General features: G+C 36.5%; 1 protein-coding gene across 8 annotated transcripts in view; it reads left to right on the top strand.

Moving 5' to 3' along the window:
* trh (PAS domain-containing protein trachealess) overlaps window positions 1–25,296 on the top strand; it is a 270,673-nt gene that overhangs the window by 54,411 nt on the left and 190,966 nt on the right. For all 8 annotated transcript variants that reach the window (XM_074103417.1, XM_074103416.1, XM_074103420.1 and 5 more), the window contains one exon: window positions 15,919–15,966. In XM_074103417.1, the coding sequence (XP_073959518.1) occupies window positions 15,919–15,966 (48 nt within the window). The remainder of the gene's footprint in view (window positions 1–15,918; window positions 15,967–25,296) is intronic.

Raw genomic sequence — 25,296 nt, forward strand, 5'->3', positions numbered from 1 at the left:
CCAAAACTTACGTACATATATACCCATGCAAATTTTCATGTTTGACATAGCACTTAAGATTTTTAAATTTTACATAGATCCCGTGGGAATATCAGGGTAAAAAGTATTTTATGTGTTATTCCAGAGGTCCGGCTATCTAGTTACTGAATTTAATCCAAATCTATTCAGCCGTGGTAGCGTGAAGGAGAAGCAAACGCATGAATGTACAAACTTTCATATTTTTATTGAACGATTGAACGATTGGCCTATTCTGCACTTCCCAATCCCACGCCCTTGTAAAAAAAATCGGAAAACCCGAATGCCTTAAAAAACTTACTTAATAAAAAATAAAAAGGCAGTCTAATTTTTGATTTTTTATTAAAGAATAGATGCACTTGAACAAAAAGCTCTCAATTTTTCTTGCTCTATAACATTTTTCTCCGGAACCACGTTGTCTTGTAACGACTCACTTAACCTTCTGCTCGCTGCTTGTTTTTTCTTATGACATGACAGCGTTAAAGTGTTAAAACAACCTTTCTTCTTCGAGGCTTATTTTGTCCCACCGTGTCTGAGGGACAATACTCCCCTTTACCTTTTTCATTCTCATTGTTTAAAAGAAAAATATGTTAATTGTTATTGAACAAGAATTACTGAAGATTGAAAAAAGTGAAGACGCGCTGATTTGAAACCTGATATGCAAATAATTATTGAATCAAGCGTTACTCTACGGAAGTCCATATCAAAGGATTGAAAACATTGACTCACCCGTAATATGACATCTGGTAGCATGGTGATCGGTTGTGTTGCTCTGAGGATGAACTCGGATTGAGTTCGAAGCCCGTCAGAGTTGTGTGGTGGTGGTGATAGTTGGGTTTGTGAGATTTGTGTGTGTTCTTGCAGGAGGTGGAGGGGCGGCTGTATGAACACTCTGTTGCGTAGATCTAGATAAAATCGCGGGTGAACTAAGTAAATAAAAAGAATAGACAACACGACACAAACACAAGACACAACAATATCATTAAGTAGGATAGTATAGATAGATAGTAAGAAGTATGTGTCATTGCGGTTGTGAATCGGACCTGGCCCAGCATAATGCTGAGACGTTAAGAACGTCCCAGCGCTGATTTTCAGCCAGCACCAAGTAAGCAAGCCAGTAGGTACCTAATTGTTTATAGTGCACTTAGTTTTCTCCAGTTTTAGTCCATTGTCCTTTCACCTCGACGCAAATACACTTGTTACCGTAAACAGGCGTCCAGTTCGGCCGACGTATGGAGATGCCGCATTATACGCGGCTAGGTTGCGCTAACGGGGGATATCAGTCACAATTTAAACGAAAATACGCATCAGGGTTTGAAGGCATTCGCTTCGTTACGTTGTAGTGGGTGCAAAAAAGGTGGGGATCGATTTTAAAGGCAGCGGCTGTCCGGTTCGTATCTGGTCTGTTATCTCTGGTCTGTATCGGATGATATTGGGGATGGGCGAATTTTTGAGCGTTTTGACCGGTCGTAAACGTCATTACTATTAGGGAGGGGCCGAATATTCGTTTTAAATATTCGGTATTCGGCATATTCGGCAGGTTTATCGAATATTTGTCTTCGGCTGAATATTTGGCTAAAACACCGAATGTTCGGCAAAGTGGTACTTATTCAAACTTTTTACTGTATTGAGCTATGTATGAGTTGAGTCTTAAATGTGTTATTTTTATGAGGTACAGTGAGGCTTTATGTTTTTGATGACACTGTAGCTTCATTTCCAATAACAGCAGATAAAAAAAGATCGTTATTAATTAACTACAAAATATAAGTAAGTACCTAGCTGTTTTGAGATCAAGCTACAGTGGTACTAATACTTTAATACTAATACTAAAATAATATGTTAATATAATCAATCAGGTCTTTCTTGTGAGAAATTAAGCAAGTTTTTTTTAAATCAAGAGCGGCATGATTAAATTACCTACAACTAATCTACCTACTTCTACTAGGTATCAATTATGAAGAATATTTGGCCGAATATTCGGTTCGGTAAAAAATTTACCGAACTTTCGGCTGAATATTCGTATTCGGTGAAACCCATGTTCGACCCATCTCTAATTACCTACTACCCCACGCTTATTAGCACAACGGAAGGACAAGTTGCAAGAATTTTGGTCACGCTAGATTTGCCATCGGTATTGGTTTGGTTTTTCTGTGCATCTATATTTCAGTTTGTATTTTCAATTTAGGTTTTACGGGATGGCCGTAAAAGTAAAAATTTGGAATTGAAATAAAAAATACAAAAAGATTCCAAAAAAACAATCTTAATCGGTATTGTCTTTTAGTTTTCATAGAAAATATAATCAGCATCATCTATTTTAATAAAATTTGACAAATCAATAATGTCAAAAAACGCCGCAAAAACGCTGATTATTTGTCTGGGGCAGTTTAACGGGATTTAAAGTCAAAATATTTTTATCGCAAGCACTTAGGGGCTGTTTCACCACCCATTGATTAATTTTATTTGACGGATAAATATGATGCCGTCTCTGTCTATTCAAACAAAACAAAAAGAGACTGCATCAAATTTATCCGTCAAATAAAGTCTATGGATGGTGAAACAGGGGGTTAGTCTTGTGGATGTCGAAAAATCTACCATCGGTTCGGAATAAAACTCTATGAAGAATAATCCGGAAAGAAATTGAACCAGGTATATTTTTTAAGAACAGATCTACAAATGTTATTTCATCATCTCGGCATGCAAAACGGAGTGCAAAATTCAAACTTCGAATCTTGCCGTCCCACTGACGCTTATATTATTTAATACGAGAGTGAGAGGGACGGTATCATATGAACTTCTATGAGCTTGGGCCATAGTTCTGACTTGGGCCCATTGCATAAACTTCACATACACCAATTAATGTCTGAGCTTTATTGTTTAAGTATTTGTATTTTGTATACATGTGTATTACCATGCTGGCAAATGACGTTAACGACCGGATGGCCAAATGGTTAGAGAACGGTGGAGTCCCGGGTTCGATTCCCGGCCGGGGCAGATATTTGTATGAATAATACGAATGTTTGTTCTCGGGTCTTGGATGTTTAATATGTATTTATCTATTTAAGTATAAGTATGTTTATCCATTGCCTAGTATCCATAGTGTACTAGCTGGTGTGTAGCTTTGCTTAGTTTGGGACTAGGTCAACTGGTGTCAAGTGTCCCATGATATTAATTAAAAAATAAATCAAATTTAAATCTGAAAAAAAAAACATGCTCTCAATTGGGACCTCCGGTATGAGAGATGCCTATGTCCAGCAGAACACTGACACAGGCTATGATGATGATGGATCACCAGCAGTTTTTGCCAACGCTACCAGCTAGAAAGTAATAAGTCTGTAAAAATGTGCATACAATGCCTGCATTTGAAATGCAAAGCGCAAGCGCAGCGCCGTCCGTCAGAGCTTATATATTGCGCACCGCAACTGCCTTTACTCTGGCCGTAAGAAAAATAAATTTAACTGAAGTACTTGGACGTATATACGTCACACCAATTTTGACCATTTTTATATGCCTCCTCCCTGTCACAATTATTATTTTTACTAAACTAAGCCACTTAAAAAAAATTGAAAACCCCCGACTCAAAGTTCAGTATCTTAAAAACTGTAGAAACGATTTTAATAACTTTTAGCTAAGAACCGTTCAGGTTATAGCTTCCATCCGCCACCAACACCACATTTTAAATGCGCTCAATCTCTCTCTGTCTCGCGGATGGAAGCTATAAGCTGGACGGAAAAAATAAACGAAGAGGTGTTAAATTCGGTAGGTGAGAGGAGACTGCTGTTGAGAATGATTCAGAATAGAAGAGGGATTATGCTGGGGCACCTGTTACATAAGATCAATAATTAAAGGTAAAATAGAGGGTAGGAGAGGCAGGAGAAGACCGACACGTGCGTTTATGGAGCAAGGCAAAGAGAAGGTCAAGGTAATGTCGTATCAGGGTGTCCATGAGCCCTGCCATACTTTTAGCCTCGTAAGTTCTCGTGTACTTCATAAAGTACAAATCAATTGTAAGAATAACTCCCGAATGTACTATGTGAAGTACAAATTTTGCAATTAAATGACAACATTTTAATTGAGTTAATTTCCAAAATCAGAAAACCGACAATTCTTGGCAAGGTCTATAACTATGTACCTGGGCCAATCAACTATTTAACCGACACTTTGGGCGTCTCTGGCGTTACCAAAAAATCGTACTTCCAACACGATATTTCACGGTTTAATAGGTTGAACTTACGTAGGATGGCATGTATTCATGTACACCATATATTAAATTACAGAAAAAACGTGTTTACTTACAAAAATCTGCAATTGTATGAAAAATGTCGCTGACAGATTAGTGTGGGTAAAAAAGTTGATTGGCCCACCTACCTATGGTAAAAACGTCAAGACTCACGAGATTGGTCTTTATCCACTTCACCGTATCATACGATGAACGTAATAGGAATGTATCAGGCACGGAATGTAACGCGACACGAGACGAATGTCAACGGCGTGTTATAACGGCACCGTTTTTGACGCTCCGTCCATGGCACGCGACGGCGACGGTTGTTAATAAACTTGCTAGTGAACAGTCTCATACTTTTCAATACAAAAAACATATTTTTGCCTAAATTGAAAATACAAACTGATATATAGATGCACAGAAAAACCAGAAAAATAAGACCATCACTGGGAGTTGAGGGCTACAGCATAGATGTCGCTAGCGTCACTGCTTAAGTGGCTAAATAAGAAGCAAACAAGCTGAGATATGAGGTGCATAGGGGAAATTCGTGTTGGTACCGTCGACCATCAGCGGTGTAGCGGTATAGCACGCGGTACGGAATACCGAGGACCTGGGTCCGATTTCCAGTGATGGTCTTATTTTTCTGGTTTTTCTGTGCATCTATATTTCAGTTTGTATTTTCAATTTAGGTTTTACGGGATGACCGTAAAAGTAAAAAAATTTGGAATTGAAATAAAAAATACAAAAAGATTCCAAAAAACCAATATTTTTGCCTGACACGTTCATGGTATGATACAATGCAGTGGGTAGAGGCTTTAAGACCTCTCCGCGTGAACCCCACTGATTAAAAAAAATATGATGATTTCTCCAAAAATCCTACACCTTCAAACTCCCTTGTACAGCAAGCCGCAGCCATTACCCAAAACCTTAACATCTCTTAAATCCCGAAAGTATTAAGTTCAACCATTTTCATGTAAATCCGCCACATAGCTATCTTAAAATTACTTTTATTGCGCACTTTACTTAACTCCAAACCGACGGCTCCTTGAGGAGCGGAATCGCTAGTGGATTTGGGACGCTGGCAGTCTTGAGGTAAAACGTAAACCGCGAGAGCTATGGTCTTGTGAAGGGTAATTTTGGAGGCAATTTTGAATTTTGGTTACAGGTGTTTTTATACGTTGCGGTTGATATAAATATTATTTTTTTATTCTTGTTTTCGTTTTGTAATAAATAAGTACAAAAAGTAGTGATAATAATAAGTAATATTTTTTGTATTTTGTTTGTACTTTTTTGTATTTTACTTTATATAATTATTGTAAAAACCTAAACTAGTTAAATAAATAAAGGGAATAATAATGTATCGAGAGAAGTAGGTAGGTACTCTAACTAACCGGTAATTTCGAAATCCGAGAATTAACAAGTACGGTACCTAGCTGTTTTAGTTTCTTATTATTATTATTATTATTATTTAGCTTTAAATTACTTACGTTCACATTTTGTGAATATATATGATTATTATTTTAAAACTTAATACTAATAAAGTACTTATACTTAATGCTTATTATATTATTCATGTTTTATGTTATTTTATGTACAGTTGTTCTGTTATATAAAAAAAGTTATACTAATTTAACAATGTAATTGTATGTTTAGCTAGCATAATTATATTATTAATAATAATGTATTATGTACATATTACATATTCAATATTTATCTGAAGGGCAATCATAAAATGCAACTATTAAATCAGACAGTACCTACTTTGCGGAGGTCATCAATGAACTAAAAATAATACTTTGCTGACCCGCTACCGCCTAAACCGTAGATCGCGGGTGAACAAAGTAATTTTTAGTTCATTGCATACACCTAAATATCTAGATAACTATCCAGAATTGGTAAAAAGTGTATCGATCAATTCAATTACTATTTAAAAACCCGCATCAACCTCATGGCCTCAATAAATTCTTTGAGACATGTCGACCTAAACGTCAAGGTAGACGGGACATCCGTTTCCCCCCCCCCCTTAAATATTTCACGTGCATTTACATCCGGCCCGCAATAAAAACGGGATAAAGGTAAGGGCAGTGTCCCATCATTGCTATTGTCTTACCGACTGTACCGAGCCAGGGGTCGGCAACTGTTGGACAGTTTTTAAAGTTTTTTTAAACCGCTTCAAAAAAAAGTCCCAATTAGTTTTTTTTCGTGTTTGGTTATTCAAAATAAAATATATACCGAATAAAATTAAGTATACACCGAGTTGGACTTTTTGAAGGGATCTCAATAAATCGTAAATAATTGAATGATTCAGGCGTTACTTTGCGGAGGTCCATTTCATCAACTGTCTACACTAATTTACTTTGCTTCACCGCTAAAACCGTGCTACACCATTGCTACGTCTATATATTTGATTGTAGTTCGGGTTTTCTTCAAATATTTACTAGTTAGTGTAATATTTATTTTGTTTGGAACCAGATGTTTACGTCCTTGGGTATGAACTAATCACAAAATAATGTTTTTTTCTACATAATATTATATCCACTACAGAAGGTAGTTAGGTAGTAGGTAGTTTTTGAAGTAATTTTTTTTATGTTCAAAGTCAAGTCAAAGTCAAAGTCAAAATATCTTTATTCAATTTAGGCTATAACAAGCACTTATGAATGTCAAAAAAAAATCTACCACAAATGTTTATTATTTTTGTTATGTTTTGAGAGCCTTGGGGGAGGCCTATGTCCAGCAGTGGATGTCTTTCGGCTGTCATGATGATGATGATAGTTTTCTCAGCCGCTCGCTGCACAATGCAGGTGTTGCCAAAATCACAAGTTGCTGTTCCCTGCCGCTCCCCTATAAATCCTCATTAGCCCCCCGAAGGTTTACGATCCCTGTCCCACGGCGCCACTAACCCGCGGTGCATTATCCCTGACTTCAGAGTGATTGGAGATGGTAAATGTTGCCAGCTTCTTTACGTCACATAAATACAGGTTAAGCTTAATTCTCAGTTTTTTAGGTACTTACCCAAAAAAAAACGGAATCCATAAATAAAAAACATATATCCCTAAAATCTATTCGCCGAGAGTCGACAAGTATTATGATAACGTCTCGGAATATAGACTGGCGCTTAATTATCGCAAATTGTATGACGAGCGTTGCCTATCGCTACGCGCCTTGAGTTTCGTGGTACCAGGCAGTCAGTTCTTGTCAAACGCGCCCGGGCGTGCCAGCGGACGCGGTGGCCATGAGATATTGCCATTTCTTTCTGGAATGGGTTTCAAGTGTGTTGGTTGGGTGTTCGTGTTTTATCTATTTTATACAGTAAATAATTGTTTAAAAATATTGGTGTTCTCGATAAAAATAATTAGTAGGCCTGTAATGAGTTAAGAGCCCCTGATTTTTAGGGTTCCATAGGCAAAATTTAAAAACGTATCCCTTATAGTTTTTATAACTTGAATGTCCTGTAATCCTGCAACAAAATAAATAGTGTATAAATAAATACATACTTAAATACATATTAAACAACCAAGACCCGAGAAAAAAATCAATGTATGCGATACAATACTAAATTGGTGGCACATTGATAAATTTTTATCATAGAGACGTCAAATAAATGTCAAAAAATATTTCAAGGCCCCCGTAACAAGAGACAGCGATAACACCGCCATGTCCGATACACTACCTACACATTGTCATGATCTAACATTTAGGGGCTGTTTCACCATCCATTGATTAGTGTTAACTGGCGGTTAGGTGTGATGCCGTCTCTATTTGTTTTTTTCGAATAGACGGAGACGGCATCACATTAAACCGTCGGTTAACGCTAATCAATGGACGCTGAAACAGCCCCTTAAACTTTGAGGATCAATAAATGATCCAAACAAAAGTAGCTTAATTTTGTAAGTAGAATCTAACCTTGAATTTTAATCCCCATGGGCAGAGACACCCTGTAGATTTCTATGGTACTGCGTGCATTGGATTGGCATTTCTGCGTCGGAGAAAACTATACAAAGCAACAAATCCGTCCGCTCCGTACGGCTCGATTCCGATGCAGTGGACGCGTAGCTTTAAGCACTTTACATGGCTTATCACATAATTTAATTTTGATATCGTTTGCGAAATTGTTTCCAGAATCATTTTGTTATCTATCATCGTCGAGAATCCAGTAAAGTTATGCGAGTTCGATGAAGTAAGAAGTGTTTATGGGGTATGCACTCATGACCAAGTGGCGCGAGAACATTTTCGTTAGGTAAGACGGAGTGGCGTGAGTTACGTACGAGTAATGCCTTCAGATACAACAGCAGTTAGTGTACACCGGCTTTGCCATACTTCTTATCACTGACATCATGTCGTAAATTTAGGCAATCCGGTGTGTATGTTGTCTTAGAAATGCCTCACGTACACTAGTTGAGTTCCAGACTACTTTGTGATTGTGAGGCAGTTATAAACAGCAGATTCCTCACATATGTGGGCAAGCAAAAGCAGCTACAGCAGCTGAACAGAAACCAGCCATGCTCATACAGCCATTAGCCACTGCCGTCCCAATCGTTAAAAAAAGGTTCATAGTTTTAGTTGCATCATTAAGTAATTTCGCCAAACTGCGACGTGTATTGGCGAATAATACTGAGCTCACTTTTACAACAGATGTACACCCTGCTTAAGTTAAAAACTAAACTAAATACATTATGCCTACGGCCCAAGACCAAGCCATTAAAACCCGCACCCAATAAAAAAGTAGAAAAGTAGAAGAAGAATAGTAGTAAAAGTAAATGAAAGAATTTTAAACAATTGAATACAGAATCTTCAGAACCTTGCTTATGGGATCTGACTTAAATAATTTAAATGAGTTTTTTTATGTTTTATCTACTTAAGTATGTTAAGCTAAGGATAGTTTTATTATTTGATTTGATTGTTATTTACTGTCTTCGTTTGTATTATGCCATATTCCTAATAACACCCCATATTCGTAAATATTGAATACAATGTTGCCTCCTCACTCATTCGCTTCACCTCGGGGAAGCAGATATTTGCCTGGATAGTGTTGCTGCAGCAAAAAACTGGCCGCACATTAGCATACTGGACCAAGTAGGTGATTATCGATGTACAGTCGGGTCGGGCGTTGTCAGAATTGGACGGACATACTTATTAAGCAGATATCCTGAGCTGAGTCCTTTTGGCATCACACTACAGCACAATATCTCTTATTTTCCTCTCTTTTCCTATTTATGTTTTTACGCTTTTTGTTGGATGTAGTGTGTTTTTCGTCAATAAATGTTGTGAGTTTGAGTTTGAGTTTGAGTTTGAAAATTACAAATAAAGTACGTTTTTGTTTATTTTATGTCATACTACCTGTTGCCAACGATTCATCTCATTCCATGTAAAATTCATTTATCGCTATCCCGCAGGAACTATGCAATTTTCCGGGATAAAAAACTATCCTATATCCTTCCCCGGGACTTAAACTATTTAGAAAAAATCGGTTTTGCCCTTTTTGAGACATGAACTTTGAAATGAAAACGTCAAGGGTGCTCAACTTTTCCGAGTTGGTTGTGGTATCAAATAATAACTGACCCCATTTCCGCTACCACATACTGTTGGTGACTGTATTTAATACAGGAATGTGTGTCAGTCTTGACGGCCGGACGCGATTGCGTGCGAACGTTTCCTTGCGTACGCTGCCAGGAAACCACTGAGCGGTGAGCGTCTCAACCGCGCAATGAACAGAGAACATACTCGTCGCGTCGATTTTCCTTGTTGATTAATGCGATGTCACTATGACGTTCACTGTGAAATGGTTCCATGATGGCTCATGAATTAAAGTCCTTGACCGTAATTAAGTATTATGATGAAATCAGCCGATCAATTAAAAAAATCCGACTCCTTTAAAAAATACAAAAAAGAAGAAAACAAGTCTAGTGGGCTAGAACTTTGTTAAGTAGCTAACTTAAAGTTCAACAGTCGGGACCCATTTATGTCGTGACGCTCAAAAATTCTTACCTAATGGCTAATTATTAGCTTTCATTTCATACCCCACTCGATAGGTTTGAATAAAAAATCATTTTTTGAAAACTTACAATTTGGCGCCAAAAATCCACCATTTTGATTTTTCAAGAATTTCATGTACCACGTGTCACTCTCATCATTAAGACGAATCCAATGACGTATCATTTATCAAAATCGGTTAAGCCGTATAGTAGTTACGAGAGGACATAGGAATAGACATACATACATATGCGTCTTTCACAGTCCTTCTTCACAGTTGAGAAAAAAACAATATATTTTTACACTATAATTATTTTTGAGATATTGAACTTTGATATGAGAGTGTCGGTGATTTTTCAAGTTGGTTAGGTTATCTGGCCAGTAACTTTTAAAGCTATCGATGCCTGACAGTTCACAAGTATTACCCAAAAACAGAAACATTCATAATTTGCGTATAAATAATTGACAGTACGCACGAGTCCCGGCCAATTTATTTATTATTCACGCGGTGTTGCCAGTGTGCTGTCATATTACCCCGATATTGGGGAAATATACCCCGTTTGCGAGGGGAATGCCGCATTTATAGGCCTTTACCGTTGTTTAGTGCTGGTAACTTGGATACATTCTTTATTGTTTTCTGTTTTGGGTAAGGAAAGTTTTTGATAAAACAAAAGACGGGTCTCGGGGAAAAAAGTAGCGGCAGAATAAGCAGAAGAATATCGCTCGTCTCACTCACTTTTTGTATGGAGATCTTAAATCCGATTTTATTTCAAACAAAGTTAATATTTTCATCCATTTTAAATAGTTTTTTTCACAGAAATCTTCTCTTGACAATCGACAAACGGTTCTGAAATTGATGCACGGACATTTTTTACGGACTTATTTTATTATTATTATTTTTTAATTTATTTTCATTATTTAAAAAAAATCTCAATAACATCGAAAAGGTAGGTACCTAACTAATAAAATACCTACGTGACTAAATAAAATAACCAAGTAGGTTTGGTAGTAAAGTGTGTTATGTTGCTCTATATTATTAATATGTTATGTTTTAAAAAAAGCATACGTTTTCTTAATGAAGAACTATTGTAGCTTTGTAACAACATAACAAAAACAAACACGTAAAAAACATGTTGACAACGGTGACAGCCGCTTAAATTTTCAAACACAAATTAATTTTCAATTTCCTCCGATTCAAAACTCCTACAAACTTTATCAAAAGTCAAACCCATTAATGAATCATTAGGACAGGATCACACACACAGATACATCCGTTTGTAAACACCGATGCAAGGGGGAATGCGAATTTTCCGAGGGCAGAAGTTTGACACTAGCACGTGGCATGCCGCGGTGAACGCAGGCCCGCGACCCGCGAATAGTGCGAAAAAAAAGTTCGTTTGAATTCCATTTCGAATCTGGAACAGATTTAGTTTTAATTTGAAAGTTGTTTTGGCTGGATTTTATTTGTTTTAATTTTATAGTGGCCAGTCTAGTTTTGGATTCGGTAATAGTGTTGGGTTAGGTTTTCATAATTTATTGTAAAGATGGCATAATAATTAGTTTAATGGAAGCAATTTTTGTCGGAAAAGGGGAGTAAGTGGGTAGTACAGATACGGACAGAGATGGCTTTTTCATCTAACATCGTAATGGGCGAGATTCGGTCACATTGTGTAGGTACGAACTGTAATCCGAAATTCTTTCGAAGTTTGAAATTTTTAGCACGTGGCAAGTTGCGGTGAACTCGGACTGAAGTTTTTTAAATTGTCTTTTTATTTCCGTGTAATCAATGACCAGTGTTTTTAAAGTTGTAAGATTTTGATTTAGTGGTGGACTTTAATAGTCTGTGATGTGATATTAGGTTCAAATTTAGCACATGGAAAAGCGCAAGCGACAACACAGTCCGTTTTACGAATTTCAGTTCCGATTTTTTTTAAATAAAGTTGAGTTTTTTTGTGTGGTTTTAAAATACTTAGAAGTTTTATTTCAGTAGTGTAGTTTGAATTAGAAATTAGGTGTCGGGATTAGGTTTTGAGTTTCATCATACGTGTTCATTCAAAGGTACATAATAATATAAAATTGAAGACGCATCGTTTTTAAAAATTTAACATTTTCCAATTTAATACGCTAGCCAATTGCAAAGAACTGATTCCAACTTTTTACTTGTACTTGTTAAATAAGGCAGGATCTCGTTCGTTTTCACGTATGTCCCAGATTGGTTCCTTCCCGGACTAACGTGGTATTTGGCATTTTGAGTTTTCCCAGAAGGACGATGTGGGAGTCCTGACGTTTTTTCCCGGAGATACCAAACTGTTAATTTAATGAAGACATTCGTATTGATGCGCTGCTTGTGTAAATTTTCAATGTACATTTTTGTACGCAAGTAATTAATTGTTCTGTTTAAAAATGAGAAATTTAATTACTTATTTCGTTTGTGCTATGATGAGAATGTTCGGTGCGTGTTTCGTGGAGGTTTTGACAAGTCATGATTGTTAATTTATTGGTAAGAACAATCGCAATAAATAAAACTTAAATTATTTATAATGTGATAAAATTTACTTACTTTTTAGATTATTAAAACCTGACTGATGACTAAAATATCTAGACATAGAAAACTGGAGTTTTGCATAGAGCTTCCATTTAGATAAGAAATAAGGATGCATTTTTCGAAATTTCCACAGGATAAAAAAAACCCATAAATACCCCAATGAAAATCCCATGAATTTAAGATCGTAAGCTACTTGGTAATAAAATAAAATCATTTCAAATTATTTTCAACCAAAAAAACACTTTATACATCCCATTTGTCTACTTTAAAAAACATACCTATTCTAAATCGGCCATTCACGGTAGCGTTTCCATGACGAATGTCAGCGGCGCCTTTGATAGTGCGGCACCACAATCGTAAAGTGTTCGAATCGGAATCGAAGTGAAGTAAATCGATGTGATTGCCATCGAATAGATCGATTCCAGATCGACTGTGATTATCTGTGATTGGAAGGGTCTTGGTAGTTGGTTTCGTGTCGTCGAGATGTTTATGAAGTTGGAATCCTTTTTTTAGAGGGAGAGAAGTATTTTTTTTGCGAAGTTGCGTGGAATTACGATTTAGATTGTTTTCTTCTATTTATACTTACTTCCTTGTTGGGTGGGTACGTACGTGTGAATTACTTTAGTAGTTAGCAAAAGTACTTAACTGTTCCAAGGGTAAAAAAAAGCCATTGGTAAAAAAGTTAATTGCGTAGTTTTAGGCTTGATTATTAAGAAATAACTTAAAATAGCAGGTTTTAATTTTCAGCCATTGATCACTTCTACCTGATCATAATCACTGAATAAGGAGATCCAATTTTTATTTTCTTGTCGATATCTTTCTTTTCTCAGATTTCAAAGCAATTTGGTGAATTGGAAAGTTGTTTATTCTGACTATGATAATAAGCCCGATTTCACACTATGTCCTGCAATTTTTTCTATTGAGTTACACAAAATGTATGGAAATTTCGTAACTAAACTGAAAATTTAGTATAAAATGAGGAACTCAAAATGAAAAAAGAAAAGACAACAAAATAAAAATTTACCCAAATATCATTATTACTGCAAGGTTTAACACTCGTGAAAGAACTAATTTAAAATAAATGCAGAATTCTAGCCGAGCTTCGTTCATTTATTTAGTTTTCAGTGACATTTAGTTGTCATTATTTCCCTATTTTGTATCTACCTTGTAAAGTATCAAAATGTGTTGAACCTCAATCGTAACAATTACCGAATGCGTTAATAATCAAGTTAAATATATAAAAAAGAGGCTCGTTTCCTTCGGCACGCCGTCTATTGTCAAATATATTTTGGATCACAGACAAAAAAACACCTCGCAACGACCTTTTTAACTGTTTAGTTGGATCTATTCTATAGGATTAAAATATTGCATGATCGTAGAAACGATATCATACCTACATAAACACAATAAGTAAATAAGTACTAATCAAGACATTATATGTCAAAAAAAGTTTGATGCAAAAGTGTAGGCACTTGCTAACGCCGCGAGCGCTTAAAACGAGGGTCAAAAAGGCACATATGAGCTATTTAATACTGACGTTACGTACTTAAAAATACCCGCAAAATAATAGGCACAGCTCTACGAGTTTCCGTTTGCAATTTCTTATGCTACTTCAAATTGACAACAGATGTAGAAAAAAAAAAATCAAAATCAGGTTCCAATTTTAAATCTCCGCACTCGCGCAGCGGGCGCTAACGACATCTCTTGGCCGCTAAGTGGAACTATTGTCCGATTCGATTCGGTTAAGATCGGAACTCGTCGGCTTTTCTGTCAACTAGCTATTTAGTGACGGTTGCGGTGTATTTAAAAATGGAATGCGGTGTTTTGTCGATGAACAGTGAAATGTTTATCAATTGAGGTCTAGGGTTATGGGAATCTGTATTTAAAAGTGTAAGTTATAAGAGTGTGTATTAAATGACAGGACTATGAATGGTAAAACTAAAATTTCAATGGGATGAGTTGTTGATTAAAGACGTTATGTTCGATTGTTGTAGCCACTGAAGTAGTAAAACGTTTCGTTATACTCTGACACTAAGTACCTACTAAAGTTGTGACAGCCATTAATAAATGAATTATATATTTTTAGCCTATTATATAGTTTCACTGCTAATCAAAGGCCTCCCTCTCTTGACCTCCTCGATTCCCAGTCTGCCGTAATTTTCTCGTCTCGTCGCCGCTTGCCGCTTTTCGTCATCTACCAAATGGCTGTGTGAGCCCACCTCTGATGATACATGCAACAAACTCTTCCAGATATGCAGTTATGAAATGGCAATTTGGCCACCGCGTTCCCTCGCACGCCCGCCTGCTCGTTTGACAAGAACTGAGTACCTGGTACCACGAAACTCAGTACGCGCGGTGAAAAGTGTCGCCCGTAGCGACAGTCACTATTCCGAGACGTTATCACAAAACTTGCCAACTCTTGGCAAATAGACTGTATAACACTTTAAAATCACTAATAAGTACTTTTTTCCGAAACTTACTGGCGGCTATTAAATTAATAATAAAAAAACAAACACAAATAATAGTAAACTCTATCACTCATTTTTCACAGGCGTTAACTTGAAGTGAATCACTAGGCGGAGCTATTTTTGCTAAGTAAGACTAAAACATATTTGCGTATAATGAAACTGCTAACTATTTCATCTAAGTCAAACAGAAAAGTATAAGCTTTCGTAGCAGTGCGACTAGACTCAGTCATGTATGCAGTACCGATGGTGAACTTCTGCAGTCCTTACCATTTAGGAGCCTATCCACACGCTCCGGGCTTGCCAGAACCCTACTGGTCGTAAGTATAAGTTTACTAATTTTAACCCCTTCCCCCCCCTCTGCAACAAAAAGAGCCAGGAGAAACCCAAGAAGCGGTGGAAGTTCTGTGCAGAGAAAGATCTCAGGCGCATAAGCAAGAGAACATCGTGGAGAAAGGAGGCCAGGGATATAGCAAATTGCATAAGATACGTGCGACTCATTTGAGAATCTGAAAAATATAATTTTTTATAGTTTTGAAGTTATTTTCGAAAAAAGGCAAAAATTTACCCTTTTACCCCATACCTATCTCTGAAACTACAGACTACAGAGCCTAAGATTTCCTAGATGCCAACAAATTTGTACGGAACCGAGTCTGACTCGCTCTCGGCCGGTTTTTTCTTCAACTATTCTCTTTATGTTACAGGAAACCACCGGTAGATGGCGTTGGTAACGCTGCTTCAGTCAATAGTCGGTAAGTTGATTACTGTCGCTTGTACGGAATGGCCACTATCATGCGCATGCGGCGGCTCAGCGATCAATAGTACCTAATGTCAAGTATACCTTTATGCAAAATTATCATTGAAAGTGTATTTCTGATAAATCATATTAACATGGCAGATGAGGGTAGCCCTAACTATTACAGCAAGTGTCTCGGCTGCGCAATGAACAGAGTATACCCTCGCCGCGCCGCCGCGTGCGCATAATCGTGGCCGGGCTGTTAGAATAACACAAATTTGTATATATTTTGGTTATTTCCTTTGCAAGTAATAAAATATTTAATTGAATAACTACCTAAGTACTGTTTTAAGATAATAATAAAACGTATAAGTAATCGCGTTTAAGTCCAGTCTCCAGCACCAATACAATATTTCGTGACATATAAGTTTTTTTTCTTAACTTTAATATCTTTTTGTTACGCTACACTACTTTGTCACGAATAATGATTTCTTTCTTTCTTTCTTTCTTTCAATATCTGACACAATAAAGCGTGCATAAATATCTGATAAGATCTATTTCAAGGGCCGGTTGGACGTGTCCGATATTTTTGCATGCTCTGCTGTGGCGGATACTAATGCAGGTGACTGTACTCATACTAATACATATTACTACATATTTATTAAAAGTGATGTTGACAATAACATTGAATATGTGCGTAACTCAAACTGTATCGAACCAAATTCTCCTGACCGTACCACAGTTTTTAGATCAACACATTATTCCCAAAAATCCAAAACCATCCTAAGCAATCAACCACTCAAGTCTCATGTCATCAGCAAAACATCAAATTCCGCCAAATCTCGAACCCGCCCAAAACATGTAATTCCGAACACCGCATCTCTGCCCGAGATCCCCAATCGATTTCGCTACTCGATTAAAATAACCTCAAAAAAGCCAGATAATCCAGCCTCTAAAAATGGTAATTTCCAACACTGTTCTCACGAACCAAACAAAGGATTGAGAGTGAAAAAAGAGCTAAATATCGAAAGAAAAAAGGTATCCAATCACAATAAAATTACGCGGCGTGCACTGTAATTTCGTTTTCCAATCGGGATAAGATAGCTGGTAATCTATGATGTTATTAAAATTAAGGCACCAAATGACAGATGTCAATCTGGTTAACTTACTGCCACCGATTCAATTTGCTGTGTGTATTTGAAATGAATATTATTGATAGGAGTCATCTGCTTTCCTTATGAAATTGTCAATTTTTCCTGAAAGTACTGTACTAAACATTAATTATAACTTGAACTTCAAACGACTAGGACCAGTTAAGAAGGATTTAAAGAGAATGGGTGTAACGTCATTACACAAAATGGGAAGAAGAACGCGGAAAGGTATTATGGAGAGTTGATCTCAAGTGAAACGGGACAACGAAGACATTCATAACAACTCAGTTTAGCCTTTTTTTTTAATTCCTACTACTTAAAAATGCTATTATATTTAACACAACCCGTCAGATTTTGTAATATAATCATCAAATATTTATAACTGGCAACACTGACATAAGGGCGGCAGTCCGCACTGTTCGGGTCAATATTAAAACCGTATTTTTCTAAACTGTTTAGTATGCGCCGCGTGTGCGGTAAGCCAGGCTTAAGACACTGGCTGAAAATAATGAAAAACCGCTCTCGGCACAGAGCCCGGCCAAATTAGAACTGCGTGTGCCTTCGCGCCACGAAAAAAACTGAAGTTTGACGTTTTAGTTTAAAAAATAGCGTTGGCATTGAGATAGAATCGAGATGAAACTTAATAAATATTAAAAATTAAGTGTCACATTTGGCTATCCACCTATCATATTTCAGGTCTATGGGGAAGACCTATTTCCAACAGTAGACGTCCTACAGCTGATACGCTGTTGATGATGATTCTGATCTATCTACTTGATTTGATGATTGATGATGATCTTTGGGTTTCTTATTTTAGTAAAATTGTGTAAAATGAGGTGACCTTAATAAAATATGTGATGAACTGGAACTTTTTATCGTGTCACCAGTCTATCACCGTGGTAGACATCCTGCGCTGCACCTGCGCTTGCCGATCTTCGGTCTCCATTCGAGAACTTTTCGACCTCAATGGCCATCTGATCTCCGTGCTATATGGCCTGCCCTTTGCCACCAACGAGTATTAAAATGGCTATTCATAATTTACAAAAGTTTGATTAAAGTTGTGATCGTAATATGGACCTCAGTATTACAATAACAAGTCAAAAAAGCAGCGAACAACCGGTAGCTCGTTATTCATTAAGTGCATACGATAGCCATATTTAAAGTCGTGTCCGGCGGGCATAAATAAATGCTTCATTTAATAACTCTCGATGTTGTTTACAGTGCGTTTAAAATTATTTAAATTTAGACAAATTAGGAAGGCGTTAATAGAGTATGTAGGTACGTGGATATTATAAAAGTATGGAGATCAAGCAATCATAAAATTAGTGAAGGGGATAGACTGCTATCCCCTTCTGACTGATGGCTGTCGTTTGATTATCCTGGGTTAGTTTTTCTGGTTCTTTCGGTGTTGATTGATTGGTCCATTTTTTTTCCTGGGACAATTGATATCAAATAGATCCTAGATTACGAAATATCACTTGAAAATAGTGTAATTCTAGTTATTGCTACTGTGACGAAACTACTGCCTCTGTATTTTTAGGGTTCTGTACCTTAAAAAGAAAAACCGGAACCCTTATAGGACCACAGCCAATTTGATCAGAAACTATCGAACCACATGTTTGCTACAACAACTGGTAGTATGGTGTAGGTTGTGTCACTCTCAAGGAGTCGGTTGACGTTTCTTCATGGTCTTAGTTGTTAACCAACATTACATGCACAAATAGCAACTAGCCTGCCACAGAAATTCTCATTGAACACCATTTAGGAAAATACGAGTATAAATATTAAATTTCCCACCGTTTCCAACCCATAAATTATTATTATAATTTACAACTTACAATCGAGTTACATCGAGCATAAATCGAATAACACAATAGCTCGACTAATTACGAGTTACCTAGTAGGGAGAGTAATCGAATGAATCTCAAATCGAATGATCGAATCGATTCCTTATTCAATGCGGCGGTTATTGTTTTTAATCAAACGTATTTGCATTCTGCATGGCCAGTTTGTTAGCGATATTTTTAAATATGGAGCGTTAAAAGTTAAATGATCAACGGAAAAAAAAGTGGCACATAATACAAAGGAGTATTCGCTCCTTCATAATGTATTTATGACTATGATACTTTTTGTGCAACAAATTATGAAAAATAAAATGTCAATGGCTGAGTAGTGAAACTTGATAGGTGTTAACTTATCAGATGGTATGAAGTTAGTGATTGATCTGAATAGTGACTTCTACTATGGGTTCCGATAGTTAGCAATATCGAGACAGACATGGCGAAACTATAAGGGTTCCGTTTTTGCCATTTTGGGTCCGGAACCCTAAAAAGATTAACAGTAGACGGTTTTATCGTTAAAGAGCGATCTCTTCTACCGGCTAGTCAAAAGTTAATTATTATTAAGTTAATTAGCCGAAAATTTGAAATAGACATAAATATGCATTATGCAATGAATTTCTAATTTAATAAATCAATCTTGTATTCAAAGTCTGTTGTAGTCTCCTATCAATGATTGTAGTGCTTAAAAGAGTTATCGTTAATCGAATCATTTAGGTAGAGTCGATAAGTAAGACACTTATGACAGATCAAAAATGCCGCGAAAATTCCGGGCTCTGCAAATAACTTTCAAAAGAAAAAAAAGAAAGAATAAAATTTACTAAAATTCGGCACAAAAAGAAAAATAAATTACAACTAAAAAAAAATTGACAACCTTACATACTTACTAAATAGGAAGAAAGAAAAGAAACGTGCCGAAGAAGCAAAAAGGGCCACTCTCAGGGTGTTGCCACGGCAAGCCGTAGCGCTGGTTTTCAGTACAAACACTCAAAACAGCAGTCAAAAAAATCCATGGTTGCAGTAATGTGGCTTATTGCCATTCGCATCTTAAGCAGGGTAAGTATCGTAGGTTCAAACCCGGACTCGTACTTGTGATTTTACGAAATTCATGTACAAAATTACATTTGAAATTTACCACGAGCTTTATACGGTTCGAGCTTTAAGGAAAACATCGTGAGGAGACCTGCACAAACCTGCGAAGCCATTTAATGGTGTGCGTGTGTGAAGTTCCCAATACGCATTGCACCCGCGTGGGAACTATGGCTCAAGCCCAAATTTACATATATATATATTACCGACCTCGTAAAATTCGTCTGCCATTCATCTACCCACGCATTATAAAGCTGTCTCACTCTCGCACTATACCCCCATTTACATCGTACTCTTTCCTGCCTAAGAGAGCGTGACTAGCATAGCTTGTGAGTTTACCTTACTTTATGGCTTTTTCGTGAAAAATTACTGGCCAGGTACCGGGCAAATGAGCTTCTACGATTATGGTAGGGCTGTTATATTGCACGTAGAATTTGAGTTTCCTCTTGGCTTGAGTTGCCTTAAAGTCATGAGGTTAGATGCAGACTAGCTGTTGCTAATAATAATATAGTACGACCAAGACCAAGCCAGATCAATTTCTCATCCCCGAAAACCTCTACATACCAAATTTCATCGAAATCGTTGGAGTCGTTTCCGAGATTCTGATTAAATACAAGAATTGCTTGTTTAATGGTATTAGATAATAGCTTTTTATCACCTCTCTATTCCCAGTCTAAACTAGGTACACACTAGAATAATTCAAACGTCTCTTCATTTTTAGATAGTTTTTCTTTGGTGACGTAACATGTTTGTGCCACAGAATAGAATAACAATCCATGCATCAACGTTAGGCGCGCTGCAGCGAAAGTGACTCCTTTGTGCGGCACAGCGCAGCCGCCATATTGTAATGGTAATAAGGCACTATCGCACTTTTAAACATAAGAGCTAGGAATTCGGACAAATTTTACTTCAGTACCAAATTAACTATAACCTTTTAACTTCTGCTCCTTTTTGCTCCTCCGTTCCACAAATGCAAGACAGCTATACATGTCTGTGACATAAAATATGTGACACTACTGAAATATTTTGAGTCCCAACTGTTGAAATTTAAGTTACTTAGCAGAGTTTTTAGACCACTAGACTTCTTTTTTGCGTTTTTTTTAAGGTTTTGCTTTTTAATTTTTATTCAATTCTATGTTTATTTATCTGTTGCTGTAACAACAAAAAAATACAGATTATATTTAACATAACTTTCAGGTATATTTTTATTACGATTTTTGAGATACAATACAACCCTGTGACGGACAGACGGACAGTATTCAGAGATTAATAGGGTCCCGTTTATTCCTACAAAAGAATTACAACTTACAAGTGATGCCAACATAAGGGTGTTAAAAATGCTCTACAAATCTAAACTGCCCCTTTTAAACTAATTGCTCTTTTGTTTAAATATTTATCGCTTATCGTTATCTTCGTATAGATAAAGGCAGATATTGATCTCGCTCCAATTAAAGGCTTGTGAGGAGCATGGCAATACGTTAGAGCTTTAGAACAAGGCTGGCCAATAGATTTTCTCGGTCAAAATTCTTTAGGGGCCATCCACAAAGTTTGTCCCACCAATTTTTACCATTTTAGCCCCCCCGCCCCTTGTCACATGCATTGCTATGAAAATTGCAATTATTTTGTCTATCCACACATACAGTCCAATTCCGAACCTTCTCTTTTGAAGTCGGTTAAAAAAAAAAATTACTGAATTTTACAGGAATAAAGGGTTTGGTTAAATACCTAACTCTAAACATTTCAGTAGATAAGAGCTATCGATTATAAATATTTGAAAAATGAAAATAAACTATATGGTACAGAGGGAGTGAAAAACGCTTCCATCGTCAAAAAACAATGGATATGTATAAAGCTCCCGTGATTAATATGACAAATTCTTGAAGCGGCGCTTCATTTTATCTGGAAGATTTATCGCCTCGATTAAGCCGCTGTTTGACCCCTGATAATTTACTTGTAACGCTAGCGTTATATGGATGTGCCTCATAAAAAGAAATAATATATAACACTAGCGTTTACCCGCGGCTTCGCACGCGTTAATCATTATAGATACAGCAGTTGAATTGAAATTCCGGGATTTTATTAAACTCTCGTGGGAATTCCCTAAAATTACATCGTGGTTTTCATTGACGTTATATTATAACAACCATGCCAAATTTCATGACTCTATAACCAGCGGTTGTTATTTAAAGATTTTATCCCTATCCCGTGGGAATATATCGGGATAAAAAGTAGCCTATGTGTTATTCCAGATGTCCAGCTATCTACATACCAAATTTCATGACTCTAAGCCCAGCGGTTATTATTTCAAGATTTTATATCCCTATCCCGTGGGAATATTGGGATAAAAAGTAGCTTATGTGTTATTCCAGATGTTCAGCTATCTACCTACCAAATAAACCTAGCGGTTATTAGTTCGAGATTTTATCCCTATCCCGTGGGAATATCGGGATAAAAAGTATTCTATGTTTTAATCCAGGTTATAAACAAACTTTATGCCAAATTTCATCTAAATCCGTCCAGCCGTTGCAGCGTGAACAAGTAACAAACATACTCACTCACAAACTTTCACATTTATAATATTAGTAGGAAGTAGGATTTAAAACTGACTTATTAAACAACAAAAGGAAGAGGAGGCATGCTTTTGTATGTATGCTCACCGAAAACTTCAATGTTCACCAAATGGGTAGGTCTGTACGTTTCGAAATAGTTCAATTTCGAGTTTGATTTTAATATTACTTATATAAAAACAGCTAAGCAATTTTTTTTTTCATATTTGAAGTCGGCTAATGCTACTGTTTCATTTAGAATTTAGAATTACGAAATTTTGGAAAAGTCGGCGTAATATTTGTATGACCTGTCAAAATACTCTATTCGAATGGCTAGTTATCACGTTGCTTATTTGCCAATTCTAACTATTACCAACTACTATTTATTTGTTTTAAAGCAAGTAAAAGTAATTTTGCAGTTAATTAAATATTTAAACCAGTTCTCACGGCCCAAATTAAAGTATTGTTTTACTAAAGTTGCGACTTATAATATTTTTTATGGTGTCATCTACTTACCGTATTCAAATGGAGGCTGCTGTGCCGATAGAATTTAGATATTTTCGTGACGTAATGAAAAAATTTAAACACTCGGTTATTTTTCGTACTTATGTCGTCCACTTTAATACAAGCCCGTGGCTTATCCCCACTATTCTTACCATATAGAACATAATTAAAACAGACTGGTAGTATTGCATTAATTTATTCGTTAGCACTTTTAATTTGCTCGCGGGTGTTTAGCATAAATTCTTTTTTTCTGTTGAGGAATTCTTCCCCCCTCCCAATTAGCGGGGAGCGTAATTTATTTGCTCTTAATAAGAAAGTTCCACGTTTTTTTACGTATCTTAAAAGGTGTTGATGTTTAATTCGATTCTTTATTGTTTACTTTTTTTTTTTGTGTGTGTGTGTGTTTGTTACTTTTTCACGCGAAAAGGAATTGCCGAATTTGGATGAAATCTCGGGGATAACATACGTACATAATAGGTGACTTTTCATTCCGAAACTTTACGGGATTTAAATACACATGCAAAATCCCGAAATCTTAAATCTCAGCTAAGTATAAAGAAAAATATTTCAGGTGTTCTTCATACGGCGTTTAAGAAAAGCACGATGTAATTCTTGGCAATGAGGGTTTCTTTTCCTTGACAGGCAAAATATCGCTAGATGGCGTTAGTACAGTAAAATCCGGTTATAACGACGGCCAAGGGCCGTAATAAATATAACGTCGTACTAACCGGACGCCGTACTAAACGAACCGATGTACTTTCATGGTGGCTCATATTAAAACCAGACATATGCCTATATAGGCAGTATATACCTACTTATGTCGCTAAAAACGGTTGGTCGTACTAAATGGATTACACTGTATTGAAGTGTATGTTTGACGGTGCATTCTTGCTAGCGTTGGGTATTTAGTTATTTAACCAATCACACACAACCGTGACGCAACTGTCAAAGTTGTCAAACGTATACTAGCCCCAAGCAGCCTGTTACAAATTTACTATTATCTTTTTTAGTTAGACTTACTGATAGAGCTTGAGGATAAGATTATGATTCTAATAGTAAATGAGGAAAAATGACCATAAATAAAAAAAAAACAGTAAAAATCTAATAAACATCACAACCAACAATAACTAATGTTGTAACAGACATACATTTCCTAATATCATAATCTGACACAGAAATGCTTTCACTATCGCCCGCACCCTAAAAAATATTTGCGAAATTTCATGCACATACAAAATTCAACTTTAATTTGTACCACTACAGCTTATTCTTCTTCACTATATTTAATGTCACCCTATTCGTTTTTAGACCGGGAGCTTGTGCTCTATAAAATGTATGAATAAAGTTGCTTGTCCTTTGCGTTACCGTGCTGTGGAGTTTGCCGGGTGAAATAAAGTGTCCCCGGGCCATTAAGTCCGGATTAGTCCGGGATCAGTTGACCACGGTCATATTAAAACCCGGATTTGGTCACTTGTAGTAATTCGTATTTCTGAGGACTTGTGGCCAAAAGGATGACTTAATTAGATAGAGGTTGGCTGGAAGAGATCCCTTAAGGCTTGGGTGATTGGGCTAAGTATTGAATGAATTTCGATGAACTTTTGGCTGTAACAAAAGATTCAATTAGGTATAGGTCTTATTCATCCATCCATTTATTTATTTATTTGCATTAAATGTGGTTAACAAAAGGTCTTAAATATATATTATTCAGCATGTACATAATCTTACTCAATATAAAAATGTCTGAGAGTTACTAAAACACATGATAAAGGCAAAAAAACTATTTAGGAGTTCCTCCAGTGTTAATATTTTTTGTTCATAAATGTAATACCATACATACTTTCCGTTTCAAGTACCTTTCTAAACATAGATAGAGTTGTCAAATCCGTTCATAAGTGACCGAGTTCTTAGATAACAAACAGACATTAAAAATGCAACTGAATTGAGAATCTCCTCCTTTTTTGAAGGTGGTATTTAACTAAGGATTACTATTAGGAAAACAGAATATAAAAAAAGACTTAGAAATGGATAACCAAACACCTTGTTTCTGAAATTATGCAAGTAAAGCGATTGTCGCCTAAAACTTCTTTAAAAAAACAATCGATTAATCTAAATTGCACTAATTTCCATAACCAATTATACTTCGTCAGCTCCCGTGTTAAGGGCCTTATACACTGTAAGACAGATTGGCCGATTAGCCCGACACGACATCCGACATCAC

This window comes from Choristoneura fumiferana, chromosome 20 (genome assembly GCF_025370935.1).
Source record: "Choristoneura fumiferana chromosome 20, NRCan_CFum_1, whole genome shotgun sequence".
NCBI classification, from domain to species: domain Eukaryota; kingdom Metazoa; phylum Arthropoda; class Insecta; order Lepidoptera; family Tortricidae; genus Choristoneura; species Choristoneura fumiferana.